Here is a 22,195-nt window from a genome sequence, read left to right as displayed (position 1 = left end):
GAAGGAAACATTTGACCCAAAGATGGAAAGAGATCAATGTTCTTATCTACAATGGCCCAAGTGTATTCTACCTTTGTGAAAATGTCATGGGTGTGAGGAATGGTTGTTTTTTATGTAGATTTGTTGTAGAGAAGTATAGTATTGAAATGAAGTATAGTATGAGACTTGATATAATGATATGTGTGACTTGTAAAGTAAATGCAGGCTGCAGTCAGCAGGAAGCTGCACAGTCTTCTGTCTCTGGTCCTGTCTGTCTCCGGTGTCTTATCCCCCTTTTCGTCTCATATATTCCCTCTCTTCTATTTACCTCTTCTTTCTCCAGGGCACATTTAGAGTTCATGGCTGTCCCAACTATCTTTCATTTTTGCCTACACTAGGCCTTACTGTGTGTTGTCTTCATCCTCTTCTTTTCCTCTGTTCTTCCTTCTCTTTCCATCTTTGCTCCATGGAGATGTTGTGCTGCACCAGTGTAAGTAATTCTGGGCTGTCCTTCCACACTCTCCTTTCAATCCACTTTCTTTTCGTCTTACTGCTTCTTCCTTTTTCTGTCTCTCCTCACTGTGCCTGCCTGCTAGACAAATTCTCTGTGTTCTAGCTTTTTCTATAGCACAAAGAGTCTTCTGTATTCAAATGTTTGATCCCTAGGATTTATTTTAAAAGATAAAGTAGAAAAATTAGGATGCATTTATCTATCACTTCCTCACTCACTCTCCGAATTATATTTCACATTGTTGAATGATGGCAATTGAAAATGTATATTCATGTTTTTTTAATGCATCCAGCCACATTGCACTGCTCCTCTCCACTCAATGTCAGTCATCACCGCCTTGTAAATGTGGATCACAGTACAATATAAGATGCAACGTGTGGGTGATACTGTGTTTACTATCTACAAATGTATGGAGAATGTATGAAGGAGACATATAATTAGTTGTATGTTCCTTCATAACCCAGCTGTCCTAATTCTCTCAATTTATATTTTAGGATGCATAATGAAGAAAATATGTATTAATTGAATTAACCAGTGTGCCTTGTTAACCTTATTTAACTTCCTGTATATCAAGATGTATCAAGGTGCCTGTGTTCTAGCTTACAGAAATTCTACATTCTTACAGAAAAATAAGTTGAGATAATTACCTTTACAGTTTGTTAATTATATAATCTAATTATATTTAGACTGATTTTGATTAATTGCAATCTCGCAGACTTTGAAATGTAGTGTGGTTACAAGCATACTGTGGACATAATAATAATAATAATAGGAACCCAGGATCCAACAGCCACGGAGTTAGCTTGTTGCTGATAAATCATATGATTTTTGTTCATTTATTCTCCCTGGGTGTTTTCTTTTTGAAGAACAAACATGGCTTATCAAACTTCAAGCTCAATCAGCCGTACATGATTTGAAATGACAGTTATGATATGATGTTACCACATATATGTTATTTGATTTGATCTATTCCTCTTTCAGATGACTCCTAAATCCAAGAGGAAGAGCATCCACAGCAGAATGCTTCGGCCAGTATCCCGTGCCTTTGGTAAGAACTTTTGTTTTTTTTCTTTCTTTTTTTAGTTCAGTTCTGTAAAATAGTACATTATATGTCTGCTTTGTACTATATAATTATAAAATAAAATAATTCCTCAATACTGATGCTGCTTAGATCTGATGGCAGGTGAGAGAACACTTGAACATTCGATGTATGTATCTAATTTCAAACCCCCTAATAACCGTCCAACTTACAGAGATGGAGTTTGACCTGGACAAGGCCCTGGAGGACGTCCCTATCCATGTGGAGGACACTTCAACTTCATCTCGAACTCCTCCCACTCCATCTCAGGTGCTGCCAAAAGTGGAGCAACGTCCATCAGGGGTGATGGTAGAGTTACCGTCTGAGGAGGAAAAAAAGCTGCAGCACTTCACCAAACAACGACCCCGCCGGAACAAGAAAACACATTCCAGCAAAGTACCTGTGAGTAAAGCTTTACGGGCAGAGGATTTTTCATGCTCAGACATTAGTAGCCCTAAAAGATGCAGGATCAAATTTTAATTAAAATACTCATATGCACAGAAACAGTACTACTACTGTTTGTCAGATGGTCTAGACATGGTATAAGATTCTTCAACTTCCTCTTTCAGCAAATCAATAGTGCACCATCTCAGGATGGTGAGCAGAATGGCCTCATGGGAAGGGTGGATGAGGGTGTGGATGAGTTCTTCTCTACGAAAGTCACCAAGATGGATTCCAAGTAAGCATTATGGTTTATGTATAATTTTCTGCATTTACATTCTTTTCCAGTAGAGATGTATTAGAGTGTACTTGTTGTAATATTTATTGTACTCACCTCCTATATATTAAATATGTTAAGTCTGTTGTCCTTCTGTCATTTTGTTCTTTTGTTCTGTCTCCTCCCAGACGTTCCCTGAAGAGTTCAGAATCTCAGGATGGAGAGAAGAAGAAGAGTAAAGGAGGATTCCTCAACCTCATCAAACGTTCCTCCAAGTTAGATAAATCTGATAAATTGGACAAATCAGATAAGTCTGAGAAAAACCAGGGGAACTCTCCTGCGTCAGGTACATCCTCGACGCCAGCTTCCATCCCTGAGGAGCCCTCCTCGCCAAAGGTTGCAGTGAAGAGCCCAGCACCTGAACCAAAGTCCAGGTAGAGAAACTGAATTATTTCTGTTATAGAACAATAGATTACCCTCTAAGTCAGTATCAGAGTACCAGTCAACCCCCAATTCACTAATAAGTCCTGTCTTTACTGCAGAGATGCCTCCAGCCGCTCACAGCCCGCAGATTACAGCAGCAGCTCAGACCGCTCAGAGGAGCTGAGAACGCCGGACTCGATAGACGAGCCATGGGAGGGTTCGGACGGCAGGGGCAGTCCTCAGGGAGGCAGGCGGTACCCAGGGTTGCAGATAATGGGCAGCGGCCTCCTGGCAGAGATGAAGGCCAAGCAGGAGAGGAGAGCACACAAGGTGAGGCAATGTGTGTAAGCACTGGGGGTTACAAGAAAGAAGGGAAAGTAAGGACAGATGGGAGACTTCAACTTGTGGCAAAGGTCTTGTGCCTGATTTGAACCTCAAAGGACAAGATGATCATGCTGACTCCCCACATTAAATACTAATATCCTGCACTAGCAACATTTGTAGTCTTCAGTCTTCTCCAGACAGTTACAAAATAGGCTTGACAGTTCATTCTTAACATTGCAAACAGCAGTTGACAGAAAAAAAACGTAACTCAAGGTCAAAATACTCCCTTATTTTAGAGCTTTTCACCATATGACATGGTCCTTTACGTTTACGTCAACATGATGAGGTGCTAGAGTTACTCAGACTCATGGTTCAACATGTACATCAAACTCAATCTGCTGATGAAGACATGCTGATGAAGCTCCACAACAAGCAAGTTCGAGTTGAGGTTCTTTTCAGAAAACTATTGCAAAAACAAATACAGTAAACATGGAAGAAAAAGAAGACCAACAGAAAGAGAGTTTAAGTAATAAAGTACACTAAAAAAGAAACTATAATATGATCAAATTTCACACACAGGGATTGCATTCCTTGCAAGAGATTCAAAAGTTTAGTGATTACCTTTGCACTGAAGACATCCATCTGTTCATAAAACGGAAGATCCAATTATCCAACTCCTTATTGAAGCTGCATTTAATCCATGTATTGTTTATAATAATAATAATAATAATAAAGAGAATCTAAAAGAAAATACAAAAATAAGGTTTATGGTTTTATGGGGAGATGCTTGGTTTAGTAAGGACACTTTTTGTACATGGACACAGCCCTTTAGGTGTTCACTTTACACTTGTCACAGCTGTTTTGTTCAACACTCACCCACTGGATTCCAGCTGAGAGAGTGCACAAAAAAAGTAGCGTCTACACACACACAGATGCTGAGACTTGTGTTTATCTTCAGGCAAGTCATTGCGCCTGTCAACATGTTGACACGAAAACACAAACAACCCTGATTTTCTGCCAGACGACAAGAAGAAGGGGGCGGGGGTGGGGGGGTGGGGGGTAGAGTGGAAGAGATGCAAGCAAATGGACAGAATGAAGACAAAAAAGAAAGCTGATATGCAAATTCTGTCATGACTCACAACAGTACATAAATGTTAAATCCCTGTTATATCCTCAGTTTCTACACCTCCTGTGCTAGCTTTGCTACATTTACGTGCTCATTTCCTGAAGAAGTGTGATTGAAGGGGAAATAACAAATATCCCCATTTCTTTGTAATTTGTTAATCTGTGGAGTTGGTGTTGGCCCCTGAAAGTGTGTGTTCACTAGATGTGAGTAAGTGCTTTATGGTGTATGCAGCATTAGGATTTTTTCTGACCTTGTATCAGTAGCACTAAAACCTCCCCTGCCATCTGCTTGTTCTGGCTGGGTTCCAGGTGTGTGTGTGTGTGTGTGTGTGTGTGTGTGTGTGTGTGTGCACTTACCAACCTATCTAACAGTGGACCTCGACGTCGTTACACACCCACTAAGAGGGGACTAAAAAGTGAACAGGGGACATTTTTTAGGTCCCCTGTTGGACATGCTTTAAATCATGCTAAAATCATGTCTAAAACCATCTGGTAAATTTTTTAAACTATTGTCAAGAGGGGACCTGCAGGTGTGTGAGTGTTTAAGTCCATACTCAGCAGTGCCTCTAGTGGATCAAGCAAAGATTTTAACGACTCATTCACACACGTCGTTCTTAACACTCCCCTATAGAGTGAATGGCTTGCAGCCCCAGGGAGTCTATCAGACTGTAGAGGGGCTATTATACAAGCTACTCAGTAAAGAAAGCTGTCACTTGAAACACAATTTCTTAATTTTTTCTAACAAAATATACAGGCTGAGTTTTAGTGGATGTCTTGTGTTTTAAGATCAACATTGTATTAAAATACAGGGCTACACTGAAGGCCTGGAGAATTTTAGATTCTAAATAAGGGAACAAAAATAGAAAAACAGCCAGGGTAGAATTATAAATAAAATGGTCAGTATAAAGATACTTTTATGGTTTTAATTCATTATAAAAAATGAATGAATTAATAAAAAATTATTTGACATTTGTTATCTAGAGATTTTAACTTGTTCAGTCGCAAAATACTAACCTGACCAGATTTCACAAGCACTGGACATCAATACTTTTTTTCCCCCCATTATATTTGTGTGCTTAGTCTACACTTAAAGATATGCATTTCATTTATTGATTTGAATTACAGAAAAAGGGACCACACTTGTACTGTGTGGAACGACAGGAGTCCACTGTTCGCTTGTAGATGATGACACAAGTTCCCTCTTAGATAGCATGGAGCGATAATCACACTCCAACTTGTGTGAAAATAATAAATAAGCAAATTTAATCATACTTTTGAGACAAAATAAACTAACTAAATAGTCTCTTTATTTTCTATACATTCTTTTGAAACAAAATATAAAGGCTGAGTTTTAGTGGATGTCTTGTGTTTTAAGATCAACATGTATTAAAATAAAGGGCTACACTGAAGGCCAGGAGAGTAAAATGAATTGTAGATTCTAAAAACCGGAACAAAAATAGAAAAACAACCAGGGTAGAATTAGAAATAAAATGGTCAGTATAAAGATACTTTCTTTACGGTTTTAATTAATTATAAAAAAAAGTATTAATTAATAAAAAAATATTTGACATTTGACATCTAGAGCTTTAAACTTGTTCTGTCCCAAAATACTAACCTGGCCAGCTTTCATAAGCACTGGACATCAATAAAAAAAATTTCATTATATTTGTGTGCTTAGTCTACACTTAAAGATATGCATTTCATTTATTGATTTGAATTACAGAAAAAGGGACCACACTTGTACTGTGTGGAACGACAGGAGTCCACTGTTCGCTTGTAGATGATGACACAAGTTCCCTCTTAGATAGCATGGAGCGATAATCACACTCCAACTTGTGTGAAAATAATAAATAAGCAAATTTAGTCATACTTTTGAGACAAAATAAACTAACTAAATAGTCTCTTTATTTTCTATACATTCTTTTGAAACAAAATATAAAGGCTGAGTTTTAGTGGATGTCTTGTGTTTTAAGATCAACATGTATTAAAATAAAGGGCTACACTGAAGGCCTGGAGAGTAAAATGGATTTTAGATTCCAAAAAAAGGAACAAAAATAGAAAAACAACCAGAGTTGAATTATAAATTAAATGATTAGAGGTAAGATACTTTCTATTCAGTTTTAATTAATTGTTAAAAAGTATTTCACATAGACTTTGACTACAGCTTTAAACTTGTTCAGTCCTAAAACACTAAACTGACCAGTTTTCACAACCACTGAATGTCAATACATTTTGTCATCATATCTATGTGCTTAGTCTACACTTACAGAAATGCATTTTATTTATTGATTTGAATTACGGAAAAAGGACCACACTTGTACTGTGTGGAACGACAGGAGTCCACTGTTCTCTTGTACATGATGACACAAGTTCCCTCTTAGATAGCATGGAGCGATAATCACACTCCAACTTGTGAGAAAAAAATAAATAAGCAAATTTAATCATACTTATGAGAAGAAACTAACTACAGAGTGTCTTTATTTGGTATAATCTGTTATTGTAAGAAAATATAAAGCCTGAGTTTTTATTGAAGTTATTTTCAACAAAATACAAAGGTTGAGTTTTAGTGAAATTCCTAAATTGTTTCAAGCTTCAGACTACTAAAATGATAGACTACCCAGTAGACAGCAGAATGAGTATTTTAAAAGCACAAAAAGTGAAAGTAAAAACAAAATGAATACAAAGGTCAGCTGCAAGATCTCTTCATTTTTAATCAATGGATTTAATGCTGTTAATTATCATGATACATGACCAGTGTTTGTATGTGTCCTAAATCTATATTTAGGAAGTTGTTGCTCGCAAACACATTGACAACAGACCTGTCTGTCAATTGAATAGTTAGTTTCCTAAACACCGCTGCACAAATCTATCCAACACAATGTTGTCAATGTCGGAGACCCACCTTCAAAAAAGTTATCAGCAAGCATGTAAGGAGCCTAGCTAATAAGGATAGCTATGTTAGTTTTGAATACAGCTGTCAAAGTTAGAACGCTGTGCATAACTGGTAGTCAGTAGGTTGGCCGAGATGAGCTACTTTTGTACAGTTGAAATCACATCATGTCGAAACTAAAGTGTGAAATGTTGAAAAGGTTAGTTTAGCTACAAATGAACAAGTTCATATGTGCGTGTTTAGGTTTTATGATGTGGTAATTAAGGGGCTAAATGAAGCCTGTCTCTGAAAAATTGAAAATCTTTCTAAAATGCTTCGGCAGTACATTTGTTCTTAGCCTTAGAGAAAGGTCCACAGAGACATTCAGACACACTTTACAAATAATATGAAATAAGCAAAATGGACAATTCGAAAATTATTATCTAAACCAAATATATAAGCTGTAGTGTTGTTTTTGTTTTTTAGAAAAGTGTCACCAGCAATGTTCTCATTGTAGCTTTTTGAAATGTGGGGTTAAACATTTGTTGGCGAATAGAGAAGCATATTTGAGGGCTGTCAAATGGTGCAGCATCGTAACAATGGAACTTAGAGTTTGCATCAACTGGAGAACACACAACCAGTGCTGCATTAAGTTCACACTGATATTTGGCAGGTATTTGTCTTTATAGATTTTTACATCTCATATTTTCAACTTCTTTCTTTAGCATGTACAGTTTAAATGTGTGTTAGTGATTTTAATAGCCATTGAAATAGTGATGAGTTACCTATAGATCATCTCAGAACCATCACAACGTTGGATGGCTATTCATAACACAAGTTGTTCAACCACAAATAGAAAACAGTACAAAATATACAGAACTATGTTGAAGCAAACTTTATTGAATGTGCTTTTAAGCTAAGACACACACAAACTCCTAAACTGAAAGTTCCTCATGTGCCCACCCTCTTCTGTGTTCTTACACTGAACAAAATTATAAACGCAACACTTTTGTTTTTGCCCCAATTCCTCTGGTGAGTATGCTGGCCATGCAAGAAATGGGATGTTTTCAGCTTCCAGGAATTGTAATCCTTGCAACATAGGGCCGTGCATTATCATGCTAACATGAGGTGATGGTTGTGGGTGAATGGCACAACAATGGGCCTCTGGATCTCGTCATGGTATCTCTATGCATTCAAAATGCCATCAATAAAATGCACCTGTGTTTGTTGTCCATGAAACACGCCTGCCCATACCATAACCCCACCGCCACCATGGGCCACTCAATCCACAACTAGGACATCAACAAACCGCTCACCCACACGAAGCCATACACACGTCATCTGCTCTGCACAGTGAAAACTGGGATTCATCCATGAAGAGAACACCTCTCCAAAGTGCCAGACGCCATCGTATGTGAGCATTTGCCCACTCAAGTCGGTTATGATGGCAAACTGCAGTCAGGTCGAGACCCCAAAGAGGATGACGAGCATGCAGATTCCCTGAGATGGTTCCTGACAGTTTGTGCAGAAATTATTTGAGGATGCTAAACGATTCTTGCAGCAGCTGTCCGGCTGGCTGGTCTCAGACAATCTTGGTGGTGAAGATGCTGGATGTGGAGGTCCTGGGCTGTTGAGGGAATAGAGAATCGGTTTGTTATCAAACCCAGACATTTGTTTTATAGTACTTTAATGCCACTGTGTAATCGTTGAGGACTTCTTTAGTACCATAACAAGGAGCACTCTCAGAACCGGGCCCCTTCTTTGGAGTCAGTGATGTGTCTTCAAATATATTCCTGCAAGAATTCTCCTGGCTCAGTGTTTTTGGTGGTGATTTTTATACTGATTAAATGAATTATCTGTCAGTCTGTCTGTCATCAAATTCCATGAACGACCAACACTATCTCAGCAGTTCTAACACTCGATGAGGATCTTATGCAATGTCACCCTAAGGGTTTGGATTTGTATCTACATTTATATAATACACATCAAAATTGTACACTATGTATGATGGCAGTGGGTATTTCTTATTTTAATTGTTGCCTGCTTAGCTTGACTGACTTGCTGAGAGTTGAATGACAAGATCAATATTGTTCTCATATCTGAACACAAAATCAAGCTATGCCTTTAAACCATTTTCAGGTTGCTCCTTACATGGCAACATATAACTATATAGTGTATAATACTATGCACACACTTAACAATGCTCCATTTCCTTATAATTCATTAGCAACCAAGAAAGTTGTAGTTAAATACAGTATTGAATAGAGAATCTTATGTTCTGATCTAATACCTTTCTCCTTGTAGATGAATCCTTTCTGAAATTTGGCTTTTTCTTTCTCAGATGCAGTGAAGTTGCAAGGCTTCCTTTTTAGGAAAAACCCTTCTGGTTCTCATTTTCCAGTGAAATGTTTTACAATATGATAACTTGGGTGACTTTGTAAAACAATATAAGCTATCAGTACTTTTTCTGTGTACATATATGTATATAGGAATGTAAGGAATAAAATACAATAAAAGTAGAATCAGTTAAAATTCTATGTATTAGTATAAATAATATTCATACTATATACACCCTATATACAATATACAGGTAACATTCTACATAGGTGTAAAAATATTTACACACTAAGCAATCAATATACAATAACAAACTATCTGTACAATCTGATACAGTCAGAATATACTATCATACAATACTATATATATATATATATATATGTACATGTTTATATTTAAATTTGATAGTTTAGTTACAAACAGCCTTGATGAAAACATACAAGGGGTATTGGTAAAAATGTTCAACTTACCTCTCGCTTTGGTCTTCAGGATGGAAAGATGAAAAAGTTTTTCAAAAGAACAACACAGGTGAAATATGTCTACATACCGTTAAGATAGACAGATAGATAAATGGATGACTGGTAAACGATTAGTAAGAATAGTAAAGAAATTTTAAAGTTGGTTTTCTCCTTCAAAAAACTGCATACTTGTCAACACTTCCACAAGACACCAAAGACTGCCATGCACCTTCTCTGAGGAGCCCAGAATATATATACACAATCCTGACTAGCTATCTGGACAGTGATTGGTTCTTAGGATAAGACATCAAATGCTAACTACTGCTGGCATAGTAATGCAAATGTTCTCTGGCAATTAGATATAGGTTTGATTTACTTTTGTTTACTGTGGTAGACATGTCAGACATACTGCTTGAAGGTATTGTTGTGGATTTTTTAGAAAGAGTTACACATGTCTTCAGTTAATGATGTAGATTTAAAAGAATCCTCTACATTTAAGTGACTAGAGCCTATGTGATTCACAAATGTTTTAAGGTTGAAATGTTGAGAGCTGTCTCTGAGAAGTCATCTTGGGTGAGGGTTGTGAAGTTTCAGTCATTGTTCTCCATTGTGTGCAGCGTGGGGGATGGTTTCTTGTTGCTGACGATGGTCGTTAGGGCGTCAAGATCGCAAACCAGTGACTTGGCCTTTGTAATGCAACTTCTCTGGAGTCTTGTGGGAGATATTTTGAAACTGTAAAGAGCGGATGTACAATACTCCACTTTTGTTGAAAATTGTACCCTATGTTACAAGCTACTCACAAAAAGTAGCTAAATAAGGTGTTTTACACCAGAAAACATCTACTAAGAATTAGTATAATAACCATACATATGTGCGATTTAGTACACCCCCAAATAATGGGGTTGAATAACTTTTAAAATATCACCAAATGAATTTTAAAGCGATTGTGTATAATATGGAGTTAATTTATTACACTAGTATGGACAAAAATACAGCAACACCTACACATTACTTTTATGACATCCCATTCTAAATCCATAGGCAAGATTTCCCTTAACAACCCATGAAAACACAGCCCCTACCAAATTTATTAGGACAGGGGTAGCACCTTTGCCCATATAGTGTATTTGGATGGAAATCTATCTCAAAAGAAAGAAGACTGATGGTCTCTCTGATTGGTCTGACACATGATCAACAATGCTTAAAGTCACTGAAAAGGTTTACAAGCAGTGGGAATCATTTAATATGTAAGGCTTACAATGAATGTCAACCAGGCATTCATAGTCATTGAAATTCTAGGTCACTCTCTTCTGATGAATTTAAACTTCTACGTATATTAAGTGTAGTGGTGGAGTTACCTACAGCCTGTCTCAGAACCAACATAATGCCTTATTGTCTTGCTCAGATTTTTATTATTTGGTCATTTGTCCTTGCTTTTTGTGCTTCTACCATAGGTATTTAGGCTATGTAGTTAAAAGGCTTCTGTTTTATTTGCCTTAATTGTGTTTATTGAGTGTTTAATTTATTTTGTGTTACATGCCACTTGTGTCAGGGATACTATAATTTAACAGTGGTGAGAACTTCTCTCAGGCTTACCAATATTGTAAATATGCTATACAAACTGGCATACATTTCTTTTAAGCGTATTGTTGAAACCCAAAATGTAGAGTGGCCATTATAGTGCAGTATACAGTAAATTGAGGGTCAAAGTTAAGAGAGAAGAGAGCAAGAAACTTTCAGTTTATGAGCGTGTGTCTTCAGGAGCATGTGCACCATACACAAATGAGTTCTTACTGCAGTGGCCCAGTTCTAATCAAACCTGTGGCTTATTAGCATGCATCTCCTCTCTCCTGTATTTATTTTCTCTCTTTGGCTGTACCATCATCAGATTTTTATTAGAATTGGGTGTTTGGGCACTTTTACTAAACATATGTCTACATATATTTCTACCGTTTTCTTTTTGTGGTTGTAGGAAACTGTTATGAATTAGCATCCAATGCAGAGTTAAGCTAAATACAAAATCCTGGAGAAAGTGTGAGTGCTGTCTCTGAGAGGTGACCTGGAGCAGGTGAGGGGTGTGAACGTGTGTCTGATTGTCTGCAGTGAGAATCTGTGTCTGATTGTCTGCAGTGTGGGGGAGGGTTTCTTGCGACCAATGATGATCGTTAGGCCTTTGAACTTGAACTACTTAACATTTCACACTTGCACCCAATATTGTGTCTCGCCTAGTCTTGTAAACTTAGTGTCTCTTCAAACCCCAAGTAACCACAGATTATATTTAGTTTAAATTATAAGTTTCTCTTAGAAATTATCAATTTCTTTTTTATTTATTCATGCTGGAGTGTGAGTGTCAATCCATGCTATCTAAGAGGGAACTTGTGTCATTATGTACCAGCCAACAGTGGACATTTTTGTAATGCAAAACAACAAACAAAATGCATTCCGTTACATACAGATTAAAGATACATGTACATTGTAAAATTGATTGAAATCCTGTGATTGTCATAATTGGTCAATATACTGGGAAAATTGGGGGGCTAAATCCTTTCAAAGGGCTGGTGAAAGTTCATAATAAATCTGTTTTTAGCAAATAAAAAAAGAACATTAAGAATCTTCCTGCTGAACATTTACTTCCTAATTGAAATTTATTTATCATGCTTGAGGAATATTTAATGATGTTGGAGTGTGACTGTTGCTCCATAGGATCTAAGAGGGGACATGTGCCCTATGTAGCAACAGTGGATTCCTGTTATTTAATGTGTCATCGGTAATAGTCTTTTTGTCATGGGTAATGTGGGTTACACATTTCTTAGCAAAGGACAGCAGCTTCTCAGGTGGAGGATCAAACTTCAGGCTCTTGAATTTTTAAGTTGGTAAAGTTTTGTGCTTTAATGTTTTGTTTGGAGAAAGGAGGCAAGTTCAGAATAGGGAATGTGTGTGGGTCAAAAAGCGTCAAATACCAGTGAACTAGTTATGAGCAATACTTTTGAATGAAGAACATATTATGAGTTGGAAAAGACTTAATTGAGAGTTATTTGGAAACTATTACTTGTTACATAACAATAGACCTTATTTACAAGTATAACTAAAGATTCTATTTAGGTTACATTATAATTTTCTTTTAAGAATCATACATCCATGTTGCAGTGTGAGTGTCGATTCATGCTATCTAAGAGGGAACTTGTGTCATTATATACCAGCCAACAGTGGACATTTCTGTAATGCAAATCAACAAACAAAATGCACACCTATAAATATAGATTAAAGAAACAAGTACATTGTAAAATTGATTAAAATCATGTCCTAATTGGTCAATATCATATTTGGAAGATTTGGGGGCTAAACCATTTCAAAGGTCTAGTAAAACTTAATAAATATGTTTTTAGCAATTAATAAAAAATTAATACAAAGTATCTTGCTGCTGACCATGTTGTTCCTACTTTTTATTTATTTATCTTAAAGTACTTATGACTCTCCTGACTTGTGGGCAGCCCTTCATTTTGATGCAGTGTCAAGATTGAAAATGGTTAAGCCATCAACTAAAGCTGAGACATCATATTTCATTACAAAACAATAATAACAAATCATGCTTGAGGAATATTTAATGATGTTGGAGTGTGACTGTTGCTCCATACTATCTAAGAGGGGACATGTGTCGTTATGTAGCAACCAACAGTGGATTCCTGTCATTTAATGCCATACAAGTGTGGACCTTTTTTTCTGTAGGCAATGCGGACCAGTAAATATTATGCATTCCTGATGAAAACTCATCAGGACATTAATGCTTCATGAATTAATTTGGGTAGCCCTTTATATTAGGGCTTGTCCATAAAGTACACAGGTACATCTAAGCTTGCAAGTCTGTAACTAAACCAGCATTTTCATTCCACACTTCAACAAGGGATCGACTTTGCCTCTGGATGTCATGTCATCGGTAATAGTCTTTTTCTCATGGGTAATGTGGGTTACACATTTCTTAGCAAAGGACAGCAGCTTCTCAGGTGGAGGATCAAACTTCAGGCTCTTGAAGGTTTAAGTTGGTAAAGTTTTACTTATGACTCCCCAAACTTGTGGGCAGCCCTTCATTATAATACAGTGTCAAGAGTGAAAATGTTTAAGCCATCCATTAAAGCTGAGACTTTATATTTCATTACAAAAACATAACAAATCATGCGGAATAATTATTGATGCTGGATGTTGGAGTGTGACTGTTGCTCCATACTATCTAAGAGGGGACATGTGTCGTTTTATCAACCAACAGTGGACTCATGTCATTAAATGCCATACAAGTGTGGACCTTTTTTCTGTAGGCCTAATGCAAACATGAAAATACCATGCATTCCTGATGAAAACCCATCAGGACATCATTTTATTTGGGTAGCCTTTTATCTTACAGTCTGAAGCTTAATACTAGTTAGGAAATCTACTATTGCTGAGCCTTTAAGTTTTGTTTCAAAAGCATATTATCAAATCATGTGTCAACAGACTGCTTAGTTGAGATTATATTTTCTCATAAGTATTATTGTTTTTGATTCAAAACCAGTCTAAGATTCAGTTATTAAGAGCAAATACAAAGTAACTCTTTAAAATGCATACATCACAGGTCATAAAAATGACCATCCCACACAGAAGAATATGAATTCCCCTAAGAGAAAATTAAAATAAGTGCACTAGTGTAATAAGATATTTTATTATTATTTAAACGGTATTTGAAACCTAGATCAAGTAATTTTTGTTGGTAATACTGTAGTGCTTGATATCAATGCATGCAGCAAAGTTACTTCTGAATTAAAGTTTAAAGTTTATTTATTTTCAGTTAAAGTGATTAAAGTTTGGATCACGTGAAATGTTTACACATTGCTCACATTAAAGTTAAATTATCCATTTTTGAAAGAAACAAAGAAAGTCTTTGAAGGTAAAAACAGTCATTAGGTGAGAATGAGCACAGACAGTTCCACTGCATAACAATGGAGGTCCCCTCTTGGATAGGTAGCTATCGTTTAAGGATCTAAGTCCCCTCTTGGCAATTTCTTTAAAAAGCCAAAAAAAGCAAATTTGCAGTAATATTATGTTAAAAGACAGTAAAAGTAAATTTTGTATTATATTTATTTTACTTCAAAAGGACTGGAAACACAGGTCCACACTTGGCAGTTTACTCCGACGGTGCACTGTTGGATAGGTACGCGTGTATGTGTGTGTGTGTGTGTGTGTGTGTGTGTGTGTGTGTGTGTGTGTGTGTGTGTGTGTGTGTGTGTGTAAAATAGAGAGCTATTTAGAAGATGCTCAGTGTGTGAGCTGTATCTATAGCATTTTCTAACACAAAGGCGCCCCCTGCTGTTAAAATGGTGGTTGACAGCGTGACATGTACATTCAATATTACAGCACTGCACTTACCACTGTTACAATAAAAGCTTGAAACTAAAAATATACTGTATATAAAATTGACTGCATTGTCTAAAATATACCAGACTTAAACATACGACATCTATGACACACACCTGCCCTCACTGCAATAGACCCTGTGGATCCAAGATTGGCCTCTATGGCCATCTGAAGACCCACAAATAATCCATTTAACCAACAGGAGGACAGACTGCAGATGATTTGTACATACCAGGTTTCATGTCATAAATCTGAAGAAGAAAAAAATCTTTAAAATAAATAAAAAAATGCTCTGCATTCACGTGTGGTGATCCAATATTTTGTCCCTGTGTATCCTCCAGTCTTCCAGCCCCGACAGGCCTGACAGCAATGCAACAGGTGAGCTGTTTTATCTGTTGAGAAAAACATGGAACAAATTAGAGGGAGCAGCACTTTAAAGCTAACTGTTAACAATTCATGCTGCTGGTCTATGTGTTTAGATTATTTTCAAGGTTCTTTCTGAGGCAGCTACTGTTCCACAGCCGAAAAATGCAGGGAGACAAGATTGGTTATGAATTGCTACTTTGGCTGTTCTTGTTTTGTCATCTGGGTTCATAACCATACAGTACATAAAAATTATTGTTTTGATTTATTTAATTTTTCAACATGTCAGCAGTCAAGTCCCAGCCCACCATTTCAGAAAGCAGGTGTCCCACTGGCTCAGTGAATAAACCAGAACCTCCGACTGGTTCTCCAGAAAAGACCCCTCGCACCGAGACCAAGCCTGAACCGGTCCCTCGTCTTAGGGCTACGTCCTCCTCGAGTTCCCTTTTGGGACCTGTAAGCAAACCACCTGTGCCACAGGGAGTGAAGCCTGCCCTGGCTGCCCGACCCACCATCCCTCAGAAGCCAAGGACCCCGAGTAGCAGTAGGAGCATAGGTACAGTTGGAGCACTGGATCTGATTGCCACACTGAAGGGATGTTGAAGCGATTCTGTCTTTGTTGGATATTTTGTTTTGTTGCAGTATGATTTTAGATTATACAGTAAGAAATATCATGGTTGCAATGTGCTTGTGAGGTATATTTGCAACTTTTGCTGATAGACATATGAATATAGACAACTTAAAACTCTACCTATGTAATGTATTTTGTCCTAGTGTGAGATGGTATGACACATGAGACACTATTTGTTTTAAGTTGATAATATTTGTTTTCGGACCATTTTACTGACAGATGAGAGCTCAGATTCCCCCAGCAGTGGCGGCTTGTCTCCTAAGGTCACAGCTCTTCCTCCCACACTGAAGAGGAGGCTGTCGGAGAAAGACAAAGAGGGCCAGACCGGTCTGCTGTCAGGAAGCTCTGCCAACAAAACAACTCAGGATGGTGGGTTACAAAATCTTACTATCTCTACTTAGCCCATTCATGCCATGGTGTTAAGGCTCATACATAAATAGATTTTCATCTGCAATGAAACGTCTTACCAACACATTAGCAGTTGCCTTTTTCTATCATATCCCCCTAAACCTGTCCTTTGACCAGAGTAGAGTTCCCTTACAGACTGGTAGATGTTTGATTTCACTGTAAAGATCTAATAGGCTTCCCCCATAGTTTTATATATTTGAATTGTTCCTGTGGAGGCAGACTGTTGTCTGTCTACATGAACAATATTACAGACTGATAGATTCGGGTCACAACTCTCACTCATTATGTAACATACATCCAGGCAGCTCGGCGGCCTTGTGTGTGTCTTTGCTTCCTTCTCTCGGGATGTATTGTTTTTCTTGTCACATGTGGACTCCTTTGTTCTTCCTTTATTCTCTCTACTCTTCTTCACTTCCCTTTTTTTTTTTTTTTGTTTTGCTGTATCTCATCAACGACACCCTCTGGTGCCTGTCAGCGGTATGCATGTCAGATTCATGATCAGAAGGGTAGTTTTTGCTCTCAGTCAAATGAGGATTTATGTTGAAGCCGTTGACTAATTGGTTTGTTGGTTATTTTTATTGCTCCTCAGTAGAAGTTTAATAAAATATGTGTTGATTTTTTTTAGTATACACAGCAAAGCTCAAAGCTAGAGGGGCAGTTTCTGTCTACTTGGTGCAGCCAATAGAGGCCATTAGAGGGATACTTGGACAACATCACCTTTTTTTACTTAGAAGACTATTCTTACTCATAATTTGAGATGTAATGATGCTTTAACACTAAACATGAAGACATTAATGCCTTTAAGTTCTTGTCTGAAAGCACTGTACAAATCCACACAACATGTGCCAGGGTGCAAATCAATGTAACCTTCTTTCAGAGTAAAACAGGAGCCATTAGGTGACACTATACACAGGAGAATGTTACATGCATGTTGACACTTTTAAGTAGCCTGTCTTTCCCATCATGCATTGGGCAGAGAGTAGGAAATACATTCTGAACAGACCACCAGTCCATCACAGGGATAACAAAATTCTCAACTTTCTGCACTTGAAGGTCTGCACTGGTTTTAGAATATCCTGACTGGATATCATTTGTAGTGTAGATGAAAAGTAAACTCCTGGAATATACTAAAACCACAAAGAGGGGATCAGGGACGGTACACAAACAGTGTTAAGCATAAGGCCTAGATTTAAAGCCCGGCTTGATATTATTTAAAGAATTGTGTCCGTTGTTTCTACATAAAATTTGTTTTTCTGCTATAGTTTGAATCACACTGTCCTTTGCACATTCGCTGAGCCTTTTCAGAGCCATTTTTTGTCAGCAGGCTCAACTGTATATGTGTACAAACACTCCTGCATGCTCCCTGCATGTGTCTTGTCTAGATTGCAGAATTAATCAGCCTTGTGGAGCTAGCCTTGGAATCCTTATTCTGGGATTGTTTTCTAAAAACCCAAAGATCAAGGGGACTTGACATACTTTAGATCACTTCCAGTTTTAGCTTATGTATTCCAACTGGTTGTAAGGCTGGTACTTGAAAATTAACCAACTGTGACAGCATACTTAATAACAGCTACATTATCAAAATATCTTTCAGGCATATTTAAAAATAACTATTAATTTCCTGACCCCATTTCCTTTTCTCTCCCTCCTTCCTTCACCTTGCTCTAAGCATTGTCGACGCGTCCTGTCATTTTCATCTTTTCTCTCTTTCTCTCTTGTGTTCAGTGAGGGCGGGCTCTGTGTCAGACTCTGTTCAGCGACCCAGCCCACTCCGTACCAACTCAGAGGATCATGGCACCTGTAAGACCAAGGACCAATCTCCAAACCCAGATAAGGACAAGGCAGCGGGCAAGAAGTCATCAGATTCTGGGGAGGAGCCAGACAAAGACTTTATTTTCATATGAGTGAGAAAAATTTACAGCAAAAACCTGTCAATAAGCCTCACAGGTTTTCCTTTAGAAAAGCAACTAAGGGGATAATCAATATGCTTTCATTCATATTAGAGGTTTTACCTGTTGTAGAAAAGTACAAATCATGTTTGATTTGCAGGAAGACCTGCTGTAGAATCAGGTAATACACAGTTTCAAATTAAAGTAAATTTGTTTGTCAATGATAAAAGTATTGATATTAACACAAAATTTTGTAATTCTCTTTTTCAGTCACATGTCACCTAGTAAACCAAACTGTGCAAAGTCTCCTAAGAACTTCCTTTTCACAAACAGACTTTTTTCCTCTTTTTTTTGTCCACAATCTCTGCGGTCAGGTGAAAATCTAATGACAAGATTAAACTTTTCAGGATTTGAGGAAATGGCTCCAAAGGTGATCCAGTGTATTCAGCCAATGAGTATTGAAACATGAATTTAAGTGGGAGTTTGTAAACCACTAAAAAAGAGAGATACGATGCTTTCAGGAAACAGCAGACCTTTTTTGGTGCAAAAGACCAAGGAGAGACTGTGAGCGTACATTTAATATCTCTTTCTTTAATTAAAAAATCCAATGTCTTGTTGCTATTTGTTGTAGTAGCTTGTTTCCCAGGGACCAAACATATGTAACAATAATACCAGGATCACTGTACTGTAAAACATATAACCAGACCAGGACCTGATAGCATTTTTTTCCTTTAATATATTTGTATAGATTTTTCTATATGCTATTTTCAGCATGTGCAAGTTACTTTTCTCTGAACGTCAGAAGGGACTGAATCCATTATGCAATTCATCATTTTTTTTTTTTTTTCCAGGAAAACACAGGTTCAGCTGGGAATCTTAGCCCACAATAAATCATAAATACACATTAGATGTAGCTCACCTAACGTTAAAAAATAATAATAAATTTGTGGGTCAAAGTGGTGCACTCAGAGGAGACTAACTGGACTCTTCACTAAATGCCTGAAGGATAGCTATAGACTATATCAAACACCCCAGATGGACTTAAGTTTGTCTCTGTGTGAGAGAGTTGGAGTGACCATATGAAGTGCTGCTTTGAGAGGACTGTGGTACGCTTTAACTTCATCGATAACCAATCAACAAGGCTTCAGCACTGTTAACTAACACTCTGCTCTCTGTGTTTGGACACAATGGAGAAAAAAACTTTTATCTTACGATACCTTTTGAACTGCGGAAGTCTTTTTTTTTTTTACGCTGTTTATGGGGACAGGAGTATGTGCCTGTCTTTCAAGTGCAATACAGAGTGACATAAACATTACAGGCTTGTATTTATGTAGTGTGATTTGGTCAAAAAATGTAAACCAAACAGCTTGATTTCTAGCTGGTACCCCTTGGAACAAATGAGACCATTAAGCATTAAACTGAACGGATTGGGGTGCCAGTGTCTGTTACAATCATAAACACTGAATTGTTCTTAAAGACAAACAGATCCTCACTTCTGGTAACGTACTTACATTTTACATTTATTAATATACCCTGGTGTGCTGATGGTCCAATGAAAGCAAAGAACTTAAAAAGAGGAATGTCAGAGATAATCTGCTTGAAGGTAACAGAAATTTACGTGTAATTTGCCCTGCTATTTCAGTATTTTGGCAATAACCTCTTCAGTTCTTTGTGTAAAAAGCATGACACTAAGGGAACTCCAGCCTTCAAACACTCTTTGTCTTCGGTGTCTCTCACAGACTTACCTTCAGGGCTTTCAAATTCAGTTCACTTTCACTTCGTTCTTTGCAAGACAAGACATTTCTTCGAAATTCAACCTAAAAGGAGTTAGCTATTGTATTGCCTTTGTTAAAATGTAATTGAGAATGCAGTGCCTGAAGTGCAAGTGAACTGAGGGTAACTGTATTTTGACCACATGGACCTCTTGACTATTCTGTATGTAGCATTTTCAGGACCTGAATGCTACGCAATGACACAGGTCTCGGGCCAATTCATCTTGTCTTTGTTTTTTAAGAGTGAGAAATGCCCTTTTCACACTGCTACAGAGTCGGTAAACAGATTCTTAAAATTATCTAGTATTCAAAATTAATATTATTTGGATATGGGGGGCAAATTATACCTCTACCTAGAGTTTGCACTTTAAGCATTGGATTGTTTTCTTTGATATAAAACCATGCAGTTTTACTATTATTGCATATACTATATAGATTGGGACAGAACTAGCACCTTTGTACTAGATTAACATTGGAGTTACCATAATTACCGGTTTTTAACTTATAAATGCCATCAACATCCAAGCCGTAATTAAGACTGGGAAATTTAGATTTTTCCCAGAAAGCTCTGACATACAGTGCTATATTGTCAATGCACAGTATTTTTAACCCTGTTCACCTAACAAATGATAGAACCATCATGAGTTGTCTTATGACGTAAGATGGCTGTCCCATTATCCTTTATGACGTGAGCGTAGCATTATACTCCATAATCACCTGTATGTGAGATCTGACTCCTTATTTTACATCAACATTAACCGGAATTACTTTTAGTTTTAACTATCTAGGGTGCTCCAACATTATCTTTAAATCTTAACTAGACCCTGTTTTTTGTGCAGTGTGAAGGGGGCACCACTGTATTTTACTGTACTGTACAAGAGTCAGGACCAAAGGTCTTACTGGTGCACCTTTTCCTATGGTGACTATCGATGTCTTTTTGTAAGATCATAATAAGATTTTACTTCTTTGTCACTAATCATGGCTTGGAAATAACACTATTCATGTTGTGTATATAGTTCATCTGTCTCTGATGTCAACAACTGCTTTAATTTACAGTCCCAAAACTCAAACATCACTTTTTTTTTTAAAAAGGTGTTACAGGACACTGAAAAAGAAAAAAAATACCACTACTTAAATGCAATATGTTTAAAGCAAACACATGTGGGTGTTGACATTTTCCTGACGCAAGGAAATTAAATGGACACCCTCTTTCACTCTTTCTGTGTGGGATTTCAGAAGCACCTGTCTGTGTCTCTGTCAGGTTGTGTGAAATGACTGATGATTTCCTCTTCAATCCTCCTGAAAAATGAGCATCCACCACGTTTCAGTGGAGAAAGTGAAAATAACCCGACTCCTGACTCTGTGTGTGACTGCATGATGTGGCTGTGAGTTGTACTGTATGTATATATGTGCTTTCATACATGTAGGGGTGTGTGTGTGTGCGTGCGTGTGTGTGCGTGCGTGTGTGTGTGCGTGCTATATGCACATGTAATATACACACTGTGATATATTCACATGCCTATGTGAACACAGCAAATCCTACAGTATATTGTTTTGGTACTAAGTACACTACTATACTAGGGGTTTGTAACTTATTTGGAATAAAAACTCAAACAGTGGCCGGTGATGTCTTGATTTTTTTTCTCTCTCACTTGTACATTGTGTTCATAAATGTAGGAATTAATTAATTATTTGTATGTTTTAATTTGTTATTACATGTAATCTATTTAATGTTACTTTCATCATGAAAACAATGTCTGAAAAGAAAGCCTAAATACAAATGACATGTTTGCTCATAATCAGTCTTGAGACATTATTTGTTCCATTTTGTCATGGATCAACATGGTTCATTAAGTCATTCTGCTGGTCTTGGATATTTCTTCATGTGAATATTAATATTGATTAAAATAATTTTACAGTCTTCAAAATCTCTGCACTGTCTCTTTTTTTGTTAATTTGTTGAAGATCTGTTTTGCAGTGTAACAACA

At 37.2% G+C, this 22,195-nt stretch overlaps 1 protein-coding gene across 2 annotated transcripts in view; it reads left to right on the top strand.

The window, feature by feature from the left end:
• LOC119897863 (F-actin-uncapping protein LRRC16A-like) overlaps positions 1–22,135 on the top strand; it is an 85,181-nt gene extending 63,046 nt beyond the window's left edge. Inside the window, exons 30-38 of one of the 2 annotated variants that reach the window (XM_038711878.1) lie at positions 1,472–1,538; positions 1,744–1,970; positions 2,138–2,247; positions 2,415–2,660; positions 2,769–2,979; positions 15,486–15,522; positions 15,797–16,063; positions 16,358–16,507; positions 18,272–22,135. In XM_038711878.1, coding sequence (XP_038567806.1) covers positions 1,472–1,538; positions 1,744–1,970; positions 2,138–2,247; positions 2,415–2,660; positions 2,769–2,979; positions 15,486–15,522; positions 15,797–16,063; positions 16,358–16,507; positions 18,272–18,450 — 1,494 coding nt within the window. In that variant the 3' untranslated portion in view covers positions 18,451–22,135. The remainder of the gene's footprint in view (positions 1–1,471; positions 1,539–1,743; positions 1,971–2,137; positions 2,248–2,414; positions 2,661–2,768; positions 2,980–15,485; positions 15,523–15,796; positions 16,064–16,357; positions 16,508–18,271) is intronic. The other variant, XM_038711879.1, reaches the window with a different exon arrangement.
• Positions 22,136–22,195: the final 60 nt, after the last annotated feature.

This window comes from Micropterus salmoides, unplaced genomic scaffold, assembly GCF_014851395.1.
Source record: "Micropterus salmoides isolate LMB-PRFRI ecotype aquatic unplaced genomic scaffold, ASM1485139v1 Ms_hic_scaffold_11, whole genome shotgun sequence".
NCBI lineage: Eukaryota > Metazoa > Chordata > Actinopteri > Centrarchiformes > Centrarchidae > Micropterus > Micropterus salmoides.
This window is presented reverse-complemented; position numbering and strand designations above follow the sequence as displayed.